This window comes from Trichomycterus rosablanca, chromosome 18 (assembly GCF_030014385.1).
Source record: "Trichomycterus rosablanca isolate fTriRos1 chromosome 18, fTriRos1.hap1, whole genome shotgun sequence".
Taxonomy (NCBI): domain Eukaryota; kingdom Metazoa; phylum Chordata; class Actinopteri; order Siluriformes; family Trichomycteridae; genus Trichomycterus; species Trichomycterus rosablanca.
In genome coordinates, this window is record NC_086005.1 from 7,415,430 (window position 1) to 7,441,882 (window position 26,453).

The window sequence follows — 26,453 nt, forward strand, 5'->3', positions numbered from 1 at the left end:
ATGCCAGCTTCTTGGATTTGGGTTGCACTCGGCAGGTTGGCACTCCTCTCCTTCCTCGCACCGTGCGTTTTCGTGCTGGTGTTTGCGCACCCGCAACCATGTCAGATCCTGAAGCGGATCGGGCACACGGTAAGAGTGGGAGCTGTGCAGCTACAGCCGCGCACCATCTCCTCCAGCTATCTCAGGATTACAGAATTCGACTGGGAATGCTTCACCGACCGAGAAACAGTCCACGACGACCAGGAGTTAGTCTTAAAACATGTACGTGGAATCAGGACAAAAGTATCCAACCAACAAAAAAGCTCAAAAAGTAAAAACGCGCTCAAACAAGTGGAACACGAGAGCGCGTTCATGCCCAGAGACTCGATACTGCTGGCAGCCGAAACAATGAACCGACTTCCAAATCTTCTACCCTACAACCTGTCTCTGGAGATAGTAACGGCTGTAGAAACAGGTCTTGGGGAGCTACCTGCTTTTTCTTTCACATCCACGCCTTCACCTGTATGCTCAGACCCGGTCTCTTTCCTCCACAGCGTGTGCCACACGGTTATAGTTCAGGGGGTTTCTGCCATCATGGCGTTTCCACAGAACCGAGACGAGTTGGTGAAGTTGGAGTTCGTGTCCTCATCACTGCACCTTCCGGTCATCAGTGTCGTACAGAAACAGTTCAGAAGGAAAAGTCGGGTACGAGTCTGTTTTAAAATCTGGTTTTATATGTGATGGCTTTTTTTTGGAAATCAAAGGTGCTGTAAGGTGTGTGTGTGTGTGTTTGGGGGGGGGGGGGGGGGGGGGGTATTAATGGTTTCACTTGTCTTAGGGAAACAAGGGACCCAAGGGGTCCTCGACAGGGGTGTAGTGATCCACTGAGTATTAATATTAGGATCAATATCAGTATAAAACACGATCATATTGTTGTCGTATTTATTATTTATGCTGGATTTATGTTTAATGTTTGATGTTTCATGACACACAGCCTAGTCATGATACCTAAATCCTCACCACACTTGTGATGATTCACATAATGTTGCCTTTTTTAAATCAGAGGTGCAGTGAAAATGGGAGGTAATAATGATTTCACTTGTCCTAGGGAAACAAGGGACCCAAGGGGTCCTCGGTAGGAGTGTAGTGATTCCTACTGGGTATTATTTCCAGGATCAATATCAGTATAAAACACTGGATCATATTATCACATACATGTTATAATTATGGTTGATGTTTCCTGACACACAGCTCAGCCATGCTTTGGTATAATACAGAAAGTGGGAAAATGTGGCGTTGCTTTAAAGAAACTCTTTAATGTCTCAGATGTTTGGCCTTGATTCCTCTGATCTCCCAATAATATAAGTGAATTAACCGATTGAAAAACATGTAAATTACATTTAGGTTAAATAAAACACTTTCATACAAATAAAAACCAAACAAACAAACCAGATGGCTCATTTTCAGTGACTGTTATGTGTACATATCAGTAAAACTAGGGTCATGGTTTAAAAAAAAAAGATGGTTACTCCATAACAGTCTGGATTTTAAAAAGTCGCTTTTGTAATTCATTTGAGAAAATGAGTGGTAAAAAAAGAACATATTCAAGAAGTTTGAGGTAGGTATCTAAAACTGCTGTTATTTAGACATATATACTGTATATATACAGTATATACACTGTGTCATTCTAGCATTATTTCTGTTTTTGTTTTACTGGGGTAAAGAGGAGACACATATGCCATTTATTTAGTCTTTAAGCACTTTGGGGAAAATCTTAAAAATACCCAAATTAACTAAGAAAAAAAAGTTTGCTGACCTTTAATACTATGGCTGGACTAAAAATATAAAATGTAAAAATACTTTCTCAGAGGCTCCCAGGTGGAGCAGCGGGATATTCCACTAGCACACCAGCGCAGAGATTCTGTACTCCTCAGTTTGAAACTCGGCATTACCACAGGTTGGCTGGGCGCTATCTAGCGGGCATAGTTGGCAGTGCCTGCAGGGAGGGATGATCGGAGTATGTGGGTGGGGTCTTTAAACGCTGTGTAAGGACCCTGATAGGTAGATAGAGAGGTGCCTGGGCAGAATGCATGGGTAAAAAAGGGTTCCGCTAAGGGCTGCACAGCGTGAGCAGCAATATACCCACCTGGACTGCAATCAGGGATCCCCCAGCAGTGGAAGACAGACTGACTACGCTTAAATTGGGGGAAAATGGGAAAAATGCATAAATAAAAAAGGAAAAAAATACTTTCTCAGAATCTGCCTGAAAGAGAACTCTGATGTTTATTACTGGAACCGGGTTTTGCCTTTTCCCTACTATTAAGTAAGACATAAATAAAAAAACAGCACTGTCTGTCTCTGCCAATAAGCTAAAACTGACTAATGGATGAATCTTTCAGACCCAGGCCAGGAGGATGCAATTTGTGGAAATTATGACTATAATTGCACACATTTTCTTAAGTCAAAGGCTAAATATGCCAGATGTGCACACTGGCCATTAGTAAATTACTCCCAAATCATGAAATATGAAATGATCCCATAAATTCATCCAGTGTGTAATACCTTGAATCAATCATGTGCCAGTAATGGGTGTAAAAGTTTCCCTCTGAAATGAATCTGGACCGCCTGACCACTTGAAGTTAGCACCATCTTCTGGTCAGGTAGCTCTGTGTTCACATGTGTTGATCACAGGTTACATTCAGTAAATCTCAGTGTTTATCTATCAACAGCAAACAGCAATTGATCTTTGCCAGATTAAACCAAGCTGGAAATGGCCTGTTAGAAACAATAATAGTTCCTTATCCCTGACCCGAGATAGATAAGGAACAGCACTATGTGTCTACATGATGGTCTTGTCAAGATTCCTGCTCTTGGTCTGTTGTTCTTGTCAGATCTTATCCATGTGTTTGTTCATCTTGAAATAGTATTTATGATAAACTGATGAATGATACACGGCTGATCTAGCATTAATGATAAAATTATCATCATCTATGCATGCTTTGATGTTTTTATGTAAGATTGTGGGGGTTTGCATACAAGAGGACTAAGTAAATTTCCCTGTTTCCAACCTCCCTCCCCCGTCATCTCCAACTGTTCACAGCAGCCACGAGCAAACTGTGTGACGAGCAAACAGTGACACGGGTCTCAGGAGTGCACTTTCTTAGTTCATGCTAATTTTTTAATTTAAAAAGAAATTTAGGGTTTAGCACATTTTTGCCCAGGAGTGTACTAGTGTGACGACAGCATATATTCATTAATCTTTAATAACTGCTTCAACCATATCAGGGTCACAGTGGGTGTGGAAACACTGAGCACGAGGATACACCTGGACAAGATGCCAGTTGATCATCACACACCAGTTGACTCACTTGCTTAGATGTTGGGGCAACTTAGAGCAGCCTTTCTTTTGGGAGGAAATGGAATATCCAGAGTATCCAGATAAAGACTTTTGAATGACCCGGATATTCTGGTTATGTGCAGCAACACACTACTGTGAATAAGGCTACTGCTATTTTTAGATGGGGCTATGTTATAAAGACTAGGCAGCACAGTAGCTTGGTGTGTAGCACTGTCGGCTCACAGCAAGAAGGTCCTAGGTTCGATTCCCAGGTGGAGTGATCCAGGTTTTTTCTGTGTGGAGTTTGCATGTTCTCCCCGTGTCTGGGTTGGTTTCTTCCGGGAGCTCCGGTTTCCTCTCACAGTCCAAAGACGTGCAAGTGAGGTTAATTGGAGATGATACTAAATTGTCCATGACTGTGTTTGACATTAAAGACTAGAACTGATGAATCTTGTGTAAACAGTAACTACCTGTTCTGTCATGAATGTCACCAAAGTGTGTAAAACATGATGCTAAAATCCTAATAAATAAATAAATACCAAATACCAAAAGACCTAAGGGTGTCAACATTAGGGATGAAGGGGTTACAGTGACAAAACTACAGAAATTAAAATTGTGGTATCTGGGAAATACAGCTGAAAGTATTAACATTAGCAGTATAGTGTTCTTAACCCCCTGGCAGATAGTTAATCATTAGGTGCAACAGAGAGTGCTGATGCCATGTGGGCATGCCCGACTTTGCACAGACATTAGTCAAAGGTGTTTTTTTTATTCACCTCCATCCCCCTAAAATATTTCAGCAGATAGATCACTATCATTTATATCCTAGTTGTAAGTAAGTGAGTGAGTGGGGGGGCTCCTGGCCTGCATCTAGCTTCTTGGCACTGACCTGCCATGGCCAAAATTAAGAGGATATTAATGAGAGAATGAATAAAAGAGTGATCATTGTGAATGGTGCGGAAATAAATCTGTCTGGTTAAAAAGCTCTAGAGCATTTAAAAAGAAGATCAGTTACATTTAAGGCAAACATAGAGATATATTTTTAGCCAATAATTTCCTAATTTGATTAAAAAGTATGTATTGTAATGTGGCGGCTGCTGAAAGAAAGTGGCAGCATGTCACATTAAGTGTAATGTCCTTCTGCATTGCTCTTTTGGCCGGCAGTGGGGTCACGAAGGGGCAGATGATTGATACGTCAGTTTCTCCTAATTGACAGTCATTTGCTCCTCATGACAGTTAATTCACTCCAGGTGGAATATACAGTGTATCACAAAAGTGAGTACACCCCTCACATTTCTGCAGATATTTAAGTATATCTTTTCATGGGACAACACTGACAAAATGACACTTTGACACAATGAAAAGTAGTCTGTGTGCAGCTTATATAACAGTGTAAATTTATTCTTCCCTCAAAATAACTCAATATACAGCCATTAATGTCTAAACCACCGGCAACAAAAGTGAGTACACCCCTTAGTGAAAGTTCCTGAAGTGTCAATATTTTGTGTGGCCACCATTATTTCCCAGAACTGCCTTAACTCTCCTGGGCATGGAGTTTACCAGAGCTTCACAGGTTGCCACTGGAATGCTTTTCCACTCCTCCATGACGACACTGGCGGATATTCGAGACTTTGTGCTCCTCCACCTTCCGCTTGAGGATGCCCCAAAGATGTTCTATTGGGTTTAGGTCTGGAGACATGCTTGGCCAGTCCATCACCTTTACCCTCAGCCTCTTCAATAAAGCAGTGGTCGTCTTAGAGGTGTGTTTGGGGTCATTATCATGCTGGAACACTGCCCTGCGACCCAGTTTCCGGAGGGAGGGGATCATGCTCTGCTTAGTATTTCACAGTACATATTGGAGTTCATGTGTCCCTCAATGAAATGTAACTCCCCAACACCTGCTGCACTCATGCAGCCCCAGACCATGGCATTCCCACCACCATGCTTGACTGTAGGCATGACACACTTATCTTTGTACTCCTCACCTGATTGCCGCCACACATGCTTGAGACCATCTGAACCAAACAAATTAATCTTGGTCTCATCAGACCATAGGACATGGTTCCAGTAATCCATGTCCTTTGTTGACATGTCTTCAGCAAACTGTTTGCGGGCTTTCTTGTGTAGAGACTTCAGAAGAGGCTTCCTTCTGGGGTGACAGCCATGCAGACCAATTTGATGTAGTGTGCGGCGTATGGTCTGAGCACTGACCGGCTGACCCCCCACCTTTTCAATCTCTGCAGCAATGCTGACAGCACTCCTGCGCCTATCTTTCAAAAACAGCAGTTGGATGTGACGCTGAGCACGTGCACTCTGCTTCTTTGGACGACCAACGCGAGGTCTGTTCTGAGTGGACCCTGCTCTTTTAAAACGCTGGATGATCTTGTCCACTGTGCTGCAGCTCAGTTTCAGGGTGTTGGCAATCTTCTTGTAGCCTTGGCCATCTTCATGTAGCGCAACAATTCGTCTTTTAAGATCCTCAGAGAGTTCTTTGCCATGAGGTGCCATGTTGGAACTTTCAGTGACCAGTATGAGAGAGTGTGAGAGCTGTACTACTAAATTGAACACACCTGCTCCCTATGCACACCTGAGACCTAGTAACACTAACAAATCACATGACATTTTGGAGGGAAAATTACAAGCAGTGCTCAATTTGGACATTTAGGGGTGTAGTCTCTTAGGGGTGTACTCAATTTTGTTGCCGGTGGTTTAGACATTAATGGCTGTATATTGAGTTATTTTGAGGGAAGAATAAATTTACACTGTTATATAAGCTGCACACAGACTACTTTTCATTTTGTCAAAGTGTCATTTTGTCAGTGTTGTCCCATGAAAAGATATACTTAAATATCTGCAGAAATGTGAGGGGTGTACTCACTTTTGTGATACACTGTATATCATGGGCGGCAGGGTGGCTAAGTGGGTAGCACTGTCGCCTCACAGCAAAAAGGTCCTGGGTTCAATCCCCAGGTGGGGCGGTCCGGGTCCTTTCTGTGCGGAGTTTGCATGTTCTCTCCGTGTCTGCATGGGTTTCCTCTGGGAGCTCCGGTTTCCTCCCACAGTCCAAAAACATGCAGCCAGGATAATTGGAGACACTGAATTGTCCAATAGGATTCTAGCCACTAGAATGCATAAACCAGTGCATTGTAGTGCCGGTCCCAAGCCCGGATAAATAAATAATGCGGATCACAATACGCTGGCGACCCCTAACGGGAGCAGCCGTGGAGATGGATGGATGGATGGATGGATGGATGGATATTCTAACCTGGTTAAAGCATTTTTTTTCTTATTCTTGGAGGTGTGGGGCTTCACCTCAAACTTTAATAGCGAGGAGCCTAGTGAGTAGAACATTAGGTTATCAAACGTATGCTGTGGGTTCGAATTTTGGTTTACAAACAAGTTGGGGTCATAGCGCATTTCATTGTACTGTACACGTGTATCTGTGTCTGTATTTATGATAAATAAAGGCATTCCATCTGCCATGGATTATTGGGCAGTTGTAGCCTAGTGGTTAAAGCACTGGACTAGTAAGCATACGGTTGCTGTTTCAAACCCCACCACCGCCAGGTTGCCACTGTTGGGCTCTTGAGAATTTGAGGACAATTGCTTAGATTGTATACTTTGGATAAAAGCGTCTGCTAAATGCAAAATGCAATGTCTTTCCAAGGGCCTGACCTCTACCCAAGTCACCTTCTGACATCTGTCTCATTAAGGCACAGACACAAGAAATCCAGCAGGCATAGTGTGATTCTCAGTACGCGTTAAGACTCTCTTAAAGAATCTTTTACTGCCAGGAGCAAAGGCTTGTCAAAGGGTACTAGTAGCAGGGGGCACCAGAGTCCAAGGAAACTGAATTAGCCTAATTCGGTATATTGTATAAAGAGAAAAAATCTCTTTTGACTGGATAGGTACAAATTCCTGTGGACAGTTTTACTTCAGAATCTTGTGAAAAACCTTTTCAAAAGATTAAAGGCTGCTGTGTTTCTAGTTGTTTTGTTGAAATGAAATGTTAAGCCCATGGTCAGACAAGCACATATCAACACGAGCAATTTTAAGTACAATTAAATTTCGAGTACATTTAAAAAACGAGTACATTTCTGATGTTCCCTTTGTCCCACAAGTAGTGGTGTACTGTGGTGTTGAATAGTAATCAATCATGGGGACTGTTTAATTTCTGAATAGTTTAATACAAACGAGACTCCCACAGGTAAAATCTAGTTTTGAATGATGTGGCTCTTCAGAAATGCAGAGGCTGTCTGAAAGCTGTCGGTGATAATAACAGTTCAGCAGCAGGCAGGATCAGTAAGGTATAACTCATAATGACCTGAAAAGTAAATGTTCTTTTGTTTGGAGGTTTTCAAAATAATCCATGAAAAATTCTATTTCAGTTGTATCAGTTATGATCAGGGGGGTTTTGGTTGACATTTAAAAATCCTGACTCTAACATTAAACAGATGAAACACAATTGGTAAACATAAGAAATGGCATAAGGTGCTTTAAGAGTATCCATGATTTGAATTTTAATGGGACTTGGGGGTCTGACCCTCCTGTTTAATCCTTGGATCCCCCTATCCCGGTGACACTGTATAATTTGCACTCTGGTTTCACTGACATTTGTAGAAAAAATATCTAGGTCCTACCTAGGTGCAATGTTATTCATTTGCTCCACATGAAAATTGGGGTGCAACAGGTGATGTTAGTGCTGCACAGCTCCAGGAAACAGCTGGAGCTACTAACAATGAATAATAAAACCATGGATCACAGTTAGACAGAACAGAACCTTCTACACCGTCAAGTTATTAATCTAATTTGCAGTATGTAAGTGGGCCAAACCAAAAATTATACTAATCTTTTAAGTAAAAAAAAAAAGCCAGTATACGGCTAAAAGTATTTTATCACCTGATCATAAGCTTGTTGGACATCCCATTTAAAAAACAACTGGTATTAAAATAGAATTTTGAGCTATAACAACAGCCACTTTGATGTTATTTTGGCAATTTGTGCCCATTTAGTCAAAATAGCATTTGTATGGCTGAGCACTGATGTTGGTCAAGAAAGCCTCAATTGATGTTCCATTTGATTCCAAAGCTGTTCAATGAGGCTAAGGTCAGGACTTTGTGCAGACCACTAAAGTTTCTTTTAATCCAAGCTTTTCTTTATGTCTTTATATACCTTGTTTTGTGCACAGGGGCACAGTCATGCTGGAACAAAAAAGGGCCTTCCCTAAACTGTTGCTGCAAATTTGGAAGCATGTAATTTCCTTTATATAATGCATTTATTACATCTGTTTGCAAATGCTGAAGCTGAAACACAGGAATTCAAATATTAGAAGGGTTGTCCTAATACTTTATACATACTTTAGCATCCCAAATTAATCCTTGGTGGAGTTTGGTGAGTGAGAGAGTGAGAGAGTGACAGAGTAAGTGAGAGTGAGAGAGTGAGTGAGTAAGGGAGTGAGTTTGTTTGTTTGTTTATTAGGACTTTAATGTCATGTTTTACACTTTGGTTACATTCATGACTGGAAACGGTAGTTACTCATTACACAAGATTCATCAGTTCACAAGGTTATATCAAACACAGTCATGGACAATTTAGTATCTCCAATTCACCTCACTTGCATGTCTTTGGACTGTGGGAGGAAACCGGAGCTCCCGGAGGAAACCCACACAGACACGGGTAGAACATGCAAACTCCACACAGAAAGGACCCGGACCGCCTTGCCTGGGGATCGAACCCAGGACCTTCTTGCTGTGAGGCGACAGTGCTACCCACTTAGCCACCGTGCCGCCCGAGTGTGTGAGTAAGTGAGTGTGTAACTGAGTGAGTGAGTGAGTGAGTGAGTGAGTGAGTGAGTGAGTGAGTGAGTGAGTGAGTGAGTGAGTGAGTGAGTGAGTGTGTGTGTGAGTGAGTGAGTGAGTAATGCTATGTGATGTATTAATACACTATCCAGGATGTGGTGCTGCCGGGTACCCTGATAGTGGGCCTAGACTTCTACCCCATTGCAACCCTGACCAGAATTAAGTAAACACATTAATTCAAAAATTAAAAGGGGTGTCCTAATACTTTATACAGCTCTAGCATGCCAAGTTAAATCCTTGGCGGAGTGAGTGAGTGTAATACCATGTGATATTATAATACACTATCCAGGATGTGGTGCTGTGGGGTACCCTGGTAGTGGCCCTAGACTTCTACCCCATTGCAACCCTGACCAGAATAAAGTGGTTTGTGAGGATGAATGATTAAATAATGAGATAATCCTCCGTGCTGCTGCTTGCTTGCAGATTGAGGTCATGAGTCATTCTTTGCCATTTCTGAGCTTGATATTTCTTTTAACAATTTTCTCTTTCATTTCTACCCAACAGAACTCGCTCCATTTCCAGATGGCCATGCAGAACCCCCCAACTCCTCAGGCCAATTTAATCTTCTCCCTCCTGTCTATTAATAATTGGTACGATGTCAGCTTGCTGATGTGCCAGGAGCTGAATATCTCCCGATTCGTCTTCTTGCTCCGCAACGACTCCAGATTTCACCTTGGACCTGTGGTCAACATTTCCACCAACAGCAGCACCAAAAGTGACTTTCAGTCGTCCCTGCAGGCTAATCTGGACTCCATAAAGGAGCTAACTTCCACCGTTGTGACTTTCGGATGTGACATTCGGGACATAAAGAAAATGTTTACTATTGCGGCAAAGTTTGGGTTAGCACTGCTGGACTACCACTGGATTTTAGGAGACGCACAGAATGTGGAGGAGTTAAGGACAGAAGGGTTGCCGATGGGCCTGGTGGCACACGGGCGAATGAGGCAGACTTCTCTGGACGATTACATTCATGACTCTTTGGAGTTTATCACCAGGGCGGTTGGGTCGGCTGCCGTGGTGTCTCCAGAGCTCGCTCTTATCCCTGGCATCACAAACTGCATGGTGATTGAAGAGAAAAATTTAACCTCTGGAAAATATCTGGCCAGGTAACTGCAATGAATATCTAAACATCTGGAATGTTATGTTCATGTTATGCACCATTTGATTGGCTTTATTTGGATCAAATCCAAAATTGTTTATGCTTACATAGAAAAAATAATTGACTATATGGCCAAAAGTATTTGGACACCTGACCATGAGCTTGCTGGACATCTCATTTTAAAGACAGATGGTATTAAAATACAGTGACCTCTATGTGATATATTCAGCAATAACAACAGCCACTCTTGAGAAAGCTTCTCATGAGACTTTGATGTGTGTCTGTGGGAATTTGTGCCAATTCTGTCAAAATGCTATTTGTATAGAAAGCCTCAATTAATGTTCCAGTTAATTCCAAAGCTTTTCATTGGGCCTGAGGTCAGGAATCTGTGCAGGTTACTTGTGTTTTTTTAAATGTCTTTAGAGACCTTGCTTTGTGCACAGGGGCACAGTTACGTATGTAGGAACAAGAAAAAACCTTCCCTAAACTGTTTCAATTTCTATTATAAAATTGATTTAATACACCTGTTATCAATTGTTGTGGCTGAAACACATAAATTTAATAATTAGAAGGGGTGTCCCAATACTTTTGTCAATATAGTGTCAATATACTGTCTCACCCAATTCCAATATAATCAGAATGAAGTGGCATTTGAAAAATAAACATAAATGAATAAAGAAATTATTATTTTAATATATATTTAATACATGTATACATACTGGTATTTGGTATTATTCGCCAGTGGTTCTGGTTGCTGAGTTTGGCAGTGGGAGCTCAGGTCATTGGTAGCGCAGGTCAGTGGTAGCTCAGCGGTTAAGGTACTGGACTAATAATCGGTAGGTTTCGTTAAATGTAAATGTAGCCTGATCAGTTGATTAAGCCCTTTAACCCTCAGTTGTATTCGGCTGATTTGAATAAAATCAGCTAAATTTAATAAATGTAAATCTTGACATCAGGTTTTTCTGCCACGTCTATTGCTTTCAGGTGTAAAAAAATTATTAGCTTTACAGTAGTTTACTTTCTCATTTAATCTGCTCAAAAATTATTTTTATTAAATGGGTACAAATATCACAGACACACAAATAAAGAAGTCACTTTATCTTTCCTTATACTTCAATCTCAAGATTATCATTTAAAGCACTTAAATCAGATCAGTAATTCTGATCTTGTGTAATAAGTAACTTGAACTTTACCTACAGTGTATCACAAAAGTGAGTACACCCCTCACATTTCTGCAGATATTTAAGTATATCTTTTCATGGGACAACACTGACAAAATGACACTTTGACACAGTGAAAAGTAGTCTGTGTGCAGCTTATATAACAGTGTAAATTTATTCTTCCCTCAAAATAACTCAATATACAGCCATTAATGTCTAAACCACCGGCAACAAAAGTGAGTACACCCCTAAGAGACTACACCCCTAAATGTCCAAATTGAGCACTGCTTGTCATTTTTCCTCCAAAATGTCATGTGACTCATTAGTGTTACTAGGTCTCAGGTGTGCATAGGGAGCAGGTGTGTTCAATTTAGTAGTACAGCTCTCACACTCTCTCATACTGGTCACTGAAAGTTCCAACATGGCACCTCATGGCAAAGAACTCTCTGAGGATCTTAAAAGACGAATTGTTGCGCTACATGAAGATGGCCAAGGCTACAAGAAGATTGCCAACACCCTGAAACTGAGCTGCATCACAGTGGCCAAGATCATCCAGCGCTTTAAAAGAGCAGGGTCCACTCAGAACAGACCTCGCGTTGGTCGTCCAAAGAAGCTGAGTGCACGTGCTCAGCGTCACATCCAACTGCTGTCTTTGGAAGATAGGCGCAGGAGTGCTGTCAGCATTGCTGCAGAGATTGAAAAGGTGGGGGGTCAGCCTGTCAGTGCTCAGACCATACGCCGCACACTACATCAAATTGGTCTGCATGGCTGTCACCCCAGAAGGAAGCCTCTTCTGAAGTCTCTACACAAGAAAGCCCGCAAACAGTTTGCTGAAGACATGTCAACAAAGGACATGGATTACTGGAACCATGTCCTATGGTCTGATGAGACCAAGATTAATTTGTTTGGTTCAGATGGTCTCAAGCATGTGTGGCGGCAATCAGGTGAGGAGTACAAAGATAAGTGTGTCATGCCTACAGTCAAACATGGTGGTGGGAATGCCATGGTCTGGGGCTGCATGAGTGCAGCAGGTGTTGGGGAGTTACATTTCATTGAGGGACACATGAACTCCAATATGTACTGTGAAATACTGAAGCAGAGCATGATCCCCTGCCTCCGGAAACTGGGTCGCAGGGCAGTGTTCCAGCATGATAATGACCCCAAACACACCTCTAAGACGACCACTGCTTTATTGAAGAGGCTGAGGGTAAAGGTGATGGACTGGCCAAGCATGTCTCCAGACCTAAACCCAATAGAACATCTTTGGGGCATCCTCAAGCGGAAGGTGGAGGAGCGCAAAGTCTCGAATATCCGCCAGCTCCGTGATGTCGTCATGGAGGAGTGGAAAAGCATTCCAGTGGCAACCTGTGAAGCTCTGGTAAACTCCATGCCCAGGAGAGTTAAGGCAGTTCTGGGAAATAATGGTGGCCACACAAAATATTGACACTTCAGGAACTTTCACTAAGGGGTGTACTCACTTTTGTTGCCGGTGGTTTAGACATTAATGGCTGTATATTGAGTTATTTTGAGGGAAGAATAAATTTACACTGTTATATAAGCTGCACACAGACTACTTTTCATTGTGTCAAAGTGTCATTTTGTCAGTGTTGTCCCATGAAAAGATATACTTAAATATCTGCAGAAATGTGAGGGGTGTACTCACTTTTGTGATACACTGTAAGTCGTCTTTTGGATGACTGACCTTTACTCATAATCTGGTTAATAACTTCTAGTAGTAGCTATCTTCAGGGACTGATCCTGTGATTTATTCTTTTCAAATATAAAATACACTATTTGGCCAAAGGTTTATGGACAGACTACAAATTTGTTGGACATCATATTTAAAAACATGAACATTAATATGGAATCCTCCTGACCATTCTGGCTATAAGGCTTTTTTCCACAATGAAGATTGTAGTCTGTGGTGATTTGCCTGTTTGTTTGGTCATTTGATTGGTATGGTAGTTTATTTATGTCAAAAAAATGACTTGACTAGAACTTGACTAGAGTTCCTCCACACCATCACTCATGCGCTAAAACAGGAAAAGCATTTTCCAAAATGTCACCTATTTATTTAAAAATAGTATTAGCACATTTTAATAGCAACATTTTAATAGCTTGCTTTAATATTTTAAAATGATGATGTTGTTGGATACACTTTGTAGAGTTCTTTTTTATTCTGATGCAACCATGCAGATGAATCTGAAATGTTAGAAAATGCATATTGTTGGAAAAACACATTACTTTTCTATGTCTGATTGGTATTTCAACATCTATTGTGGTAGAAGTGAAAATTACACTCTACATGTAAAGAGTAAAACACTTGATGGATTTTAAAACCGCCTGTTTCTGTGCATGCCAAGAGGAGAGAGAATAAAACCTGCCATATAGACAGTGTTATTATTATAATTGGATAGATGCTAGCAGGGAAACATTGAGGAGCTGTACTTCATGTCACAGTAAATGGTAGCTGACATGTTTATGGAGACAGAACAAGAAAAAGACCCACCAATCTGAACCACTGTTACATGTCTAAGTGTCACAGAGGCTTCACTGCTTTGTTCTAATTACAGATAAAACGAGTGACACTTGGTGCTCATTCATAAAAGAGAAAAACTGGTTTAAAGAAACATCTGAGACATTGTTTAAAACATTGTTTTTAAATCATATATATTATTAGTGAAAATCTACTATCACTAAAATAAACCCCCTTCATAAAAGAAATTAAAAGCTTATTAGAATCATGGTACTTTTTAATGGTTCTTACAGTTCTTATAAACATTTTCAAATTCATGAAATATGCTGTTTTTAATAATTTCATATAATTAAAAACCTTTAAAATATTACCTCAAAGCGTTTTGTTTCAATTAAAGCTGTTTGTAAAAATAATAATAACTACAATAAATTAATATGTTGTCATAAAAAATAGTTTTTTTAATGATAATAATAATAATTACATAATAATAATAATAATAATAATTCAAATTTGTTTTACCTTTTAAGATTTTTTAAAGAATTATTGGTGACCTAATGTACCTAAAAATAAACTTAGTATCTTAGAATTAAAAAATGATTTTCAAAAACATTAGTTCGTTTTTACTAAAAAATTTTTTAAAAATAATAAGAATGTTATGTAGAATTGTTTAATCATATATATTATATGTAAATCCAATTATTAGTATTTTAAAATAATCTAAAATTCATAACATATATATCATAAATATATATCACAATATCATAAAATATCACTAAAAACCACCCTCAAAAAGGCTTGGTCATGGTCCTTTTTAATGGCCTGTGCAGTTCTTATAAAAAATTTCAAATTTACTAAATATGTTGTTTTTTATATTTCATATAATTAAAAACCTTTAAAATATTATTTCAAATTATTTTGTTTTAATTAAAACTGTTAAAAGAAAAAAATAACTAAAATAAAATTAATATGTAAAATGTTTTTGAATAATGATTAAATGATAATAATAATTAAATTTTTTTTAAGATTTCTTAAAGAATTATTGGTGACCTAATGTTCCTAAAAATAAACTTTTCTCAGAATAACAAAAGAATTTTCAAAAACATTAGTTTGTTTTTCCCAAAAAATACTTTTCATTTAAAAAATAATAAGAATGTTATGTAGATTTTTTAATGATATACAGTATATTATAAGTAAATCATGACAAATTATTAGTATTTTAAAATAATCTGAAAATAATGATGTAAAATATCAGAAATATATATCATACAAGTTCTTATAAAAAAAATTCAAATTTACAAAAAACAAAAACAAAAAACAACTTCAATAATTATTTAGAATCCTAGCCTGTGTGCATTGCCAGGTTCTACATTTAGTTATGTTTAGATTCAACAGGTCTGATAGTAATCATGCACGAGTGTGGCTGGTGACATTGAACCCATCTGTTAATTGCCATTTAGCAGCTGAGGGGGCAATTATTTTATCACATAGGGTCAGGAAGCACTGACCAACATTTTTACTTGGGTTGAAAAGCAGTTTCATGATCTAAAAGAGTGACATACAGTACAAAAAAGAACACCTATTTACAGAACTGTGTGTTTATACTTTTTTATTTGCTTTGCATTTATTTTTGCCACCTTTCTGGCCTGGTACGAAAAACCTTTTCTGAAATGTCACACTAAAATTGTGTTTACTTGGTATTTCTACAGGTTTATGGCTAACACATCATTTGATGGGCTGAGTGGCTACATTCATGTTCAGGATGGATCCACTATAGTCTCTGAAAGCCATCACTTTATTTGGAACTTGCAGCACGACCCACTGGGAAACCCTACATGGACACGACTCGGTAGCTGGAAGCAGGGTAAAGTACTGATGGATTATAGTGTTTGGTCAAACAAAAGACATTCTTACCCAGGCAGTGATTGGAGGCATTCGTCAAGAATGCACCTACGAGTAGTGACGCTAGTGGAGCACCCATTTGTGTTCACACGTGAGGTGGACGAGGATGGCCAGTGCCCCGCCGGACAACTGTGCCTTGATCCGCTCACCAACGACACAGCGCTGCTTGATGCCCTCTTCCAGGGCCTGCAATCTGGCAACAACACAGTGCCCACTGAACTTAAAAAGTGCTGCTATGGGTACTGCATCGACCTGCTGGAGAAGCTTGCAGAAGACTTAGGCTTTGATTTTGACCTCTACATTGTGGGGGATGGAAAGTACGGCGCCTACAAAAACGGTCGCTGGACAGGCCTGGTTGGTGACCTGCTCAGTGGGGCAGCGCAACTCGCTGTTACGTCCTTCAGCATAAACTCCGCTCGCAGTCAGGTGATCGACTTTACAAGCCCTTTCTTTTCTACCAGCCTGGGCATCCTGGTGAGGACTAGAGACACAGCAGCACCCATTGGGGCTTTCATGTGGCCCCTGCACTGGAGCATGTGGCTGGGTATATTCGCATCCCTACATGTCACGGCCATCTTCCTCACCCTGTATGAGTGGAAGAGCCCGTTTGGGATGACACCCAACGGGAGGAACAGGGAAAAGGTCTTCTCCTTCTCCTCAGCACTTAATGTCTGTTATGCCATCTTGTTTGGAAGGCCAGCAGCCATCAAGCCGCCCAAGTGCTGGACAGGACGCTTTCTCATGAACCTCTGGGCTATTTTCTGTCTCTTTTGTCTGTCCACGTATACAGCCAATCTGGCTGCCGTGATGGTTGGGGAAAAGACATACGAGCAGCTTTCAGGTATACATGATCCCAAGGTGAGTTTATTTTAATTTTAAAGTATCTAAGCAGTCTGTGGTAGAACCCAGTGGATCTGAATCATTTCTGTTAATATGAATTGTTTTTCTTTGTAAGCTTCATCATCCATCACAAGGATTCAGATTCGGGACTGTTCGTGAGAGCAGCGCTGAGGATTATGTTAAAAAAAGCTTTCCAGAGATGCATGAATACATGAGGCGATATAATGTTCCCACAACCCCCGATGGAATAAACCACCTTAAGTGAGTCATATATATGTAATGTTTATTTTTCCTTTTTTTACACAGGGACCTACAGTAAGTCTGCCATGACTGTACTTTTTTCAATCAGAAAGAACAAAAACTTTCTTTTCATGACTAAACAACTGGAAAACACTTTTGTACAATCAATCAAACTAAATACTTAAGCTCATAAAGTTCTTTTTTTGCTGGATTTGCTGGGAAAAATGCTAAGCCAAAAATATTAGCTGTAGAAGCTGATTAGTAGAATCTGCTGGATAGTGGTTAACACTGTCCACAAACAAGCAGGCTTTACGTTGTTTGGGTATAGAGGCTGTTACACAAAAAAGTCCTAATCTTTTTCAGACCTTTATTTATGTATTTGCTTATTATTTTACATTAAATTTTTTGTGGTTCTTGACCAAATCTGATAATCTGAACATCAGTAAACTGTCATATTATATACATATATACATTAACCTGAAATAGTTGCAGTTACACGGGACCATGGAACACATTAACAAGTTTCCCATACATCCATGTAACTCCACGTATTTTAACCCCGACGCCACTCCCAAGACCTACTGACATTGAGTTTTAAGTACCGCTTTATAAAAATATACAAATACATATTAAGAATAGGGTGGCTATCCAACCGACAAGCTACTGTAGCTCAAATTGCTGAAGAAGTTAATGCTGGTTTTGAGAGAAAGGTGTCAGAATACACAGTGCATCACAGTTTGTTGCATATGGGACAGAAAAAGGGGGACCAACACAATATTAGGACATAATGTTATGCCTGATCGGTGTATTAAAAACTGTTCTAAGTGAGTCTGTGTGTGTTGTATTATATAGCTTCTACGTCACAAAATTTCTTAACTGTCAAATAAATGAATAAAAAAATTAAAAAAAACATAATAAGGCCATTCCATGATTAAGACCTATCTTAAAAAACTGCCCTGAAAACAGAGTAGTGTGAAACTAAATTGGAAAAGCAGTTTAGGGGAATCTTGGCTCACCCCTTGATGCTGAACATTTAAGCTCCTACATTTTTTATGTTAACATTCTCTTTAATCCTGACCTACAGGTTTTCAATATTGGACAAATCCAGAGACTGAGGTGGCCATTGAGTATCATTGATTATGTGTTCCTTTCACCATTTTGTTGTTGATTTTGAAAGTCTGTGTGGGTAATTATCTTGTTAAATTATCTCCTGTGGCTTACAGCCACACCACCTTGAGAACGCCTGATCTCGTCCGATCTCAGAAGCTAAGTAAGGTTGGGCTCAGTCAGTACCTAGATGCTATAAGCCTTTTTTAGGGGCTAAAACATTGTAGTACTTGTAGTAGTGAGATTCATGATGCGATTACTCCTACAAGAACCCCCGAAAGGCTAGACACAAAGTAGCCTCTAAGCATCAGTAATCCAACACTATATTTTACCATGGCTATCAGGTTCATTTTCTCTCATTTCTCTTTGTTGTTAAATATGATGAAGTCGAGATGTGGCTTTTGCCTATTCAGAACACAGAACACTAAATCAACTACAGTTCCATTACATTGAAAGACTTTTATGTAATCCTTCCAAACTGCTTTTTATAATGCAAAAAGACCCACTCCTCTGTCCCTATTTCATTCTTTCCTGTACCCGATTGTCCTGTGCCCTGTGAGCTGCCCTCAAGCTAATTTTGCTCAATTTCTGTCTACTGAATTCCACACAAATTCATTATGAATTTTTGATGTTAGATCTGCTTTTTAATGTTAACTTATACTAGTTATTTAATCATGTTTTAAAAGTACAGTATGTGCACTATGATCGGCTGAAAGCTTCATGCAATTACTAAATTATTTAAACATTTTTTTATATGTGGCAGCACAAGTGCACAGCTAGTAGAGTGGGTACCACATTGGGCAACATTATTTGTTGCAATATATGTCCAAAATATGGTTAGTCTTGCCTGGTCACTGTCTGAAAGAAATTCTGCATGTTCTCCCTATGTCTGGTAAATTAAGTATAGGGTAAATGTGAGTGTGTGTGTGTTGCATGTTGCCCTGTGATGAACTTACTATCCAGGGTGTATTCATGCCCTTTGCCCTTTGTGTTTTGGGTGGCACCTGATCAACTCTGACACTGAAAATAAATAGAGGTATGAATTAATAAATACATAAATAAATAATATAACACAAATGCATAATTAATCAGAAATAATGCTAAGTATAATTATTATTACGCTTTGAGTCTTGAGCTTTATTCTTTTTTAGCCCTAATCCTACGGTGGCCGAGAAGTGCAAAACAAATTTACATTTCAGAAAACAAAATTACAAAAAAACAAAAACAAATTTACAACAAAAGCAAAAACAAATTTACAAGTGCTCGGGTACCCAGTGTTTGTAAATTTGTTTTGTCATATGTAAAAGTGTTTCAGCACTTGTAAATTTATTTTCGGCATATGTAATTTTGTTTTCTAAAATGTAAATTTGTTTTGCACTTCCCGGCCGCACATTTCTGACGGAAAAGGCAGGGACAATAAACCGGAAGTGCGTGTTGCTTACCTGCTGTCAATCAAACTGTTTCTCAGCGATAAAGTGAACGGAGTTTGTGATGGTGACGATAAACAAGGTTTTGTCTAGTTTGTGGAAATCATTTTATCCAGTTGACCCGCTATTGTTTTTCTTGTGGAAAGTTTTGTGCAGATGTTTAGACATGGCGTGTGCATCTCTATCTACTGTCCGCTCTTCTAAACATCTAAGGAATTCCCACAAGAACAACAAAAGCGAAATAATGAAAATAATTAACACAAAATGGACAAAACATTGTTTATTAGGGACGGAACATTTGATACCGAGGCTTTAAAACTTGTTTCACTTTTGTAACACTGGACTCAGTGTATCGGAGCTTATATTAAAGCAGCATGTGCGGGACTGATGAAGCTTTGGTGCTGTGTTTTATCTCACTCACTATATAAGAGACAATCAAACCAGGGTTACCCACCGTCCTGTAACATACACAATCCTTCTTTATCTGGAGACTAAACGCCGCGTTCAGTACTGAACTGATACAGGACGCTTTGTTCTGTATTTTTATCAATGGGAGACTGAGGGAATTATATTAAGTAGTGTTCACTTTTATTCTTAGTAACGGTGTGTGTGCGCTGGTTATAGCAGCAGGGGGGGACCTTACACAGTCATGAGAACAAAGGTTTTATTTATGGTGTTTAAAATTTATTATTTTCATTCTTTATAATAAGTCAGAACCATATTTTAGGCAAAACAACGCACTCCGCCCACTGCGCTACTCATACAGCGGTGTATTACACAGGTTATGTCACGTTACTAAGAATAAAAGTGAACACTACTTAATATAATGAATTAAGCAGCAGTTTCCTTCTGTTTTATACACCACACCGTCTCCCACTGATAAAAATACGGAACAAAGCGTCCTGTATCAGTTCAGTACTAAACGCGGTGTTTGGTCTCCAGATAAAGAAGGATTGTGTATGTTACAGGACGGTGGGTAACCCTGGTTTGATTGTCTCTTATATAGTGAGTGAGATAAAACACAGCACCAAAGCTTCATCAGTCCCGCACATGCTGCTTTAATATAAGCTCCGATACACTGAGTCCAGTGTTACAAAAGTGAAACAAGTTTTAAAGCCTCGGTATCAAATGTTCCGTCCCTAATAAACAATGTTTTGTCCATTTTGTGTTAATTATTTTCATTATTTCGCTTTTGTTGTTCTTGTGGGAATTCCTTAGATGTTTAGAAGAGCGGACGGTAAATAGAGATGCACACACTACGTCTAAACATCTGCACAAAACTTTCCACAAGAAAAACAATAGCGGGTCAACTGGATAAAATGATTTCCACAAACTAGACAAAACCTTGTTTATCGTCACCATCACAAACTCCGTTCACTTTATCGCTGAGAAAGTTTGATTGACAGCAGGTAAGCAACACGCACTTCCGGTTTATTGTCCCTGCCTTTTCCGTCAGAAATGTGCGGCCGGGAAGTGCAAAACAAATATACATTTTAGAAAACAAAATTACATATGCCGAAAATAAATTTACAAGTGCTGAAACACTTTTACATATGACAAAACAAATTTACAAACACTGGGTACCCGAGCACTTGTAAATTTGTTTTTGCTTTTGTTGTAAATTTGTTTTTGTTTTTTTGTAATTTTGTTTTCTGAAATGTAAATTTGTTTTGCACTTCTCGGCCACCGTACTAATCCCTGATTAATTACATTATAAGTTACATAATGCAGGTCTCTACTAAAAACTAAACAGATTTTCATCTCAATCACACCCTACTTTTTAGAATTTATGCCTATTTTCAGTGGGCGCTCACTGCTCATTTGCATATTAAGTATTTGGAAATGAAATTAAAAAATGTAAATAAAAAATGAGCAGCATGTTGCGGCAATGCTCACATACATTTCTATTATATTTTTTAAATAATAAATGTTAATTAATTGATTAATGTTTTTGTGCAGTGTTGTATTTGTATTTACCAGCAGTATTCAGAAGGTTGCTGGTCGAATGTAGTTTGGATTTTCTTTTCCCTGTTAGCATGAGCATGTGTTGAGCAAATGTTAAACATTTATAAAACATTCCCCTGAAAGACAAATTAAAGATCCATTCATTACATGCTATAGCCTGTTTCTGAAGTAGGGAACATCTAAAGTGTAATAAGCAATTTGTATATATAATTTCAGAGCTGATCCTCAGAAATTAGATGCATTTATCATGGACAAAGCTCTCTTAGACTATGAAGTCTCCATTGATGCTGACTGCAAAACTCTCACTGTGGGAAAACCGTTTGCAATTGAAGGCAAGTACATAATTGGTTCTTACATTATAATTTATCACAAACTATATACCAATATATATATATTAAAACTACCTCCTTGTTTCTACACTCACTGTCTATTTTATCAGCTCCACTTACCATATAGAAGCACGTTGTAGTTCTACAATTACTGACTGTAGTCCATCTGTTACTATACATACTTTTTAACCTCCTTTTACTCTGTTCTTCAATGGTCAGGACCCCCACAGGACCACCACAGAGCAGGTATTATTTAGGTGGTGGATCATTCTCAGCACTGCAGTGACACTGACATGGTGGTGGTGTGTTAGTGGGTGTTGTGCTGGCATGAGTGGATCAGACACAGCAGCACTGATGGAGTTTTTAAATACCGTGTCCACTTACTGTCCACTCTGTTCGACACTTCTACCTAGTTGTTTCACCTTGTAGATGTAAATTCAGAGACAATCGCTCATCTATTGCTGCTGTTTGAGTTGGTCATTTTCTAGACCTTCATTAGTGGTCACAGGATGCTGCCCACAGGGCGCTGTTGGCTGGATATATTTTTGATTAGTGGACTGTTCTCAGTCCAGCAGTGACAGTGAGGTGTTTAAAAACTCCAGCAGCATTTCGGTGTCTTATCCACTCATACCAGCACAACACACTAACAAACCACCCCCATGTTTATATAGATAAATAGATATAGATGGATGGATGGATAAGATTTTTCCATTTAAACTCAAAATTGCTTGTATATGTGAATACATGTTACTGTTAACTGAGACTTCTTGTTGTATATTTCCATTGAATGTTATACACATCACCAAAATAGCTTTTTAGGGCAAGGAGGTTGATTATGTCTGATATTTCTGAATTATTTTTGGATATTTCTGAATTATTTCTGATATTTCTGAATAATTGAGTTCAGGTGTAAATAAAACATCTGAACTTAATGATTAGGAGGGATATAACCCTAATTTGTTGAAGAGGGTTAAATCATGGCAATGTGCAGACAACAAGCTAGACAGTTTGTTTGCCATGCTAGTTTTGGGCATCAGAGTTCCAGAATTCTTATTTTTCACTCCAGTAAATTTATTCTCACTGCTTCAGTATCCAATGGTGTGTTTTAAACCACTCCAATCAGTGCTACTGATGATCATGTTCCTGGGCTTGTATGTTCTTAGGCCTGCCTGTGTATAGAATTTCATTGCATAAGCTAATGATGAACAGTTGATTGGAACACTGTAGTGAGCATTGCAGCTAAGACGGACAATCTCTCTAGAAAAATAAACGTTTAATAAAAAGAGTTGCAGGCAGTGTGCTTTTCAGTATATGCATGCTTTAATTAACCTGTAAGCAATGGGAGTAAAAATAATAGCCAAATATACTGTACTAATTAAAAAAGGTGTCCCATACTTTTTGCCAACTGCTGTATAATAGATGTGTAACTTACTACAGTATCTACATACTATCATAACATACTATACATATCTATTTCAGCCTCCATTTATTGTATTTATTTCATTGTATTTTTAATGTATTAATTTATGTCATTTTTCAGGCTATGGTATTGGCCTCAAACAGAACTCCCCTCTAACGTCAAATATCTCTGAGCTGGTCAGTCAGTACAAGTCTGATGGCTTTATGGACATGCTGCATGATAAGTGGTACAAAGTGGTGCCCTGTGGGAAAAGAAGTTTTGCAGTTACAGAGGTAAAAAATGTGACAGAACTGTGTCATGAGTACTACCACATCATTCATATAAATTGGAGTTTATAAGACTTTCTGTTCTTCTGAATAATTGGATTTCTACTTTGTGCTGATATTCAGACTTTACAGATGGGGATTAAACACTTCTCAGGGTTATTCGTAATGCTGTGCATAGGAGTCGCTTTGTCTCTTCTCACCACCATTGCTGAACATGTGGTCCATCGCTGGGTGATTCCCAAGATGCAGAACAAGCCACATTACTGGCTCCATACAAGTCAAGTAAGTCCATTTGTGTCTTATACAACAGTAATATTACAGTCACCCTTTAATTAATGCTGCAAATTAGCTAAATATACTGTATGTGTAGGGCAGTTGTCGCCTAGCGGTTAAGGTACTATACTAGTAAGCAGAAGGTTGCTGGTTCAAAACTCACCACTGCCAGGTTGCCACTGTTGGGTCCTTGAGCAAGGCCCTTAACCCTTAATTGCTAGGACTGTATACTGAAGGTCGCTTTGGATAAAAGTGTCTGCTAAATGCCAAACATGTAATTATATGTGTGTGTGTGTGTGTGTGTGTATATACACTATATGGACAAGTATTGGAACATCCCTTCTAATTTTTGAATTTATGTGTTTTAGCCACAACAATTGCTAACAGATGTAATAAATTAAATAATTATATGAAGGAAATTATATGTGAAAGGCTCTTTACTGTTCCAGCATGACTGTGTCACTGTGCACAAAGCATTGTCTATAAATACATGAAAAACTTGGATTAAAGAAACTCCAGTGTTCTGCACAGAGCCTTGACCTCAGCCCCACTGAACAGCTTCAGAATGAGCTGAAACATCAATCGAGGCTTTCTTAACCAACATTAGTGATGCCCTTTTGACTGAATGGGCTTACAGACATACTTTAAAGTCTTGTAAAAAGCCTTCTCAGAAGAGTGGCTGTTGTTATGAAATGGGTCCAACAAGCTCATGGTCAGTTGTCCAAATACTTCTGGCCATATAATGTATACACACAAATGTATATATTTTTTCTTTAATCTGATTTGTTAATCTTGTTAAAAGAATAGCCCATTTATTAATATATCATTTTATTTCAGAGATAAAGTACAATAAAATGTTAAATCAGTACTAACTGAAATGCTATATTCTCTTTTGGCTCTGTCAGAGGTTGCATCGAGCACTTAACCCGACCTTCAATGAAGACAAATTATCAACTGTAGCAAAACCAGAGAAAAGGTAAGGATCCATTACTCCATTACTACACAGAATGCACAGACCTGAAATTATTGGATAACTATTAAAAAATCACAATGGCCTATAATGTTTAATGTAGAAAAGAGATTGATTTCAGAATTTCAGAAAGTGTTTTTGTAAGTGTGTTTTTTATTTACCCATGTGTAATTTAGAGAAGCATGTAATCTGATCTGCTCTAATTTAAACTAATATATTGTTGAATGCCAAAATGAATTAGAATCTGTCTGACGTACGTCTTCAAATCTGCTTTGTAACATAAATAGACTTATTGCTTAAATAGATTTAATAGTCTAAAAAAGTCAATTAAGCCACTCAGGTGGCTCAGCACACCAGAGCTGGGATTTTGAATACATCATATTGAATCTCAGCTCTGCCATCTGGCTGGGCTTGGCGGCTACATGAACAACAGCCACAAGCCGGATAGGGACTCCTCATAACTGAGCGAATTACGACCTCTGTTGGCTGGTTGATGGCTTCTGCACATAATGTGTTCAGGGTGTGGCTCTCCGTGCACAAAGCTGATCGGCATATGAACTCGCCTCGTGCAGGTGAAAAGATGCAGTCGGCCACTGCACACATGTCGGAGGGGGCGTGTGACAGTCTTGCTCTCCTCAATCGAGGCGGGGGTCAGCTCCAGTAGAGAGGAAGCAAAACGCAATTGGGTATAAATTGGACGTGCTAAAAAATTGGGAGACAAAGGGAGAAAAATTTAAATGCCTGATTATGAGTTTGTAGGTCCTGTTCCAAAATCAGTACCCCTATCCCCTGACCCCTTTGTGGTACTCTTCACAGAGGGCTTTCCAAAAGTTTTTAAAGTGTGTCTATGGAGTTTATGCCCATTTATGCCCAACAGCAATAAGCGGAAGGTTGATGGTTAAATAAAGGTTGGATTTTATTTTCCTTGTTAGCTTGTGGGTGTGTCCAGCACCTAAATAAAATAATATAAACATGGTTTTATTGTATTGTTTCCCTTTTGTTACAAATAGATCATGCTTGCATAGAAAATATTTATTATCATTTTGGCTTTTTGACTTTTTTGCAAAGGTATGGAAACAGAAATGTGGATTTTTGTAGTTGCTTTATTTGATATTTTATTTTGGCCAGATTTACCCCCACAAAAAAATATATTTTACTAAACTGTAAACTGTAAGCTTCAGTTTTATATATGTTGAAAAAAACAGAAGCATGTATTTATTTCTGAGGATTTTAAACCCTGTATGAACTCTATTCATGGGTGGAGATATTTTGCCGTGTAAACCAGATATTTACCTTTTATTTTCCACAAATAAAGATTAGCCGTTACATTAAACCATTTATTTTCTTATCACACAATAGGTGCAACATTGGAAATAACCAGCAGGCAGTGTGGAATAGCTGTGATAACTCAGTCTGCGCCCACCAGTGCCCATCCAACCAGGAGGAACAGCCGAACAATCTGGAGTGTTTACAGTGTAAAGAGATTTCCCATGCGCCTTCTCCTCCACAGCTGAAAAGACAGCTTCCTCTACAGTCCAACGGCAAAACGGACCTGCTGGGACTGGCACACAGTCCGCTAGTGCAGGAGCTGACGGACTTGGAGGCGCACATTCAGATCATCAAACAGCAGCTGCAGCTGGCCATGAAGAAGAAAAAAGAGCTGGAGCAATACCAGCGAACAAAAACGGCAACCGAACCCTAGGGCTTTGTAAGCTCTTTTGGTGCTTTGAGACTTTTGGCCCTGTAGCATTCAGAGTCAAACCCAACAGGGGATTGTTTCGCTTCCTGAAGGGAAGTGTTTCTCTGCA

The 26,453-nt window shown here is 39.1% G+C and overlaps 1 protein-coding gene across 1 annotated transcript; it reads left to right on the plus strand.

Annotated features, from left to right (window-relative positions):
* grin3a (glutamate receptor, ionotropic, N-methyl-D-aspartate 3A) lies at positions 1 to 26,347 on the plus strand. Its single transcript, XM_063014711.1, has 9 exons — positions 1 to 684; positions 9,679 to 10,280; positions 15,616 to 16,666; positions 16,764 to 16,909; positions 21,604 to 21,719; positions 23,257 to 23,408; positions 23,526 to 23,684; positions 24,581 to 24,651; positions 26,005 to 26,347. Exons 1-9 carry the CDS (start codon positions 1 to 3, stop codon positions 26,345 to 26,347), a joined length of 3,324 nt encoding a protein of 1,107 aa, XP_062870781.1.
* The last annotated feature ends 106 nt before the right edge of the window (positions 26,348 to 26,453 follow it).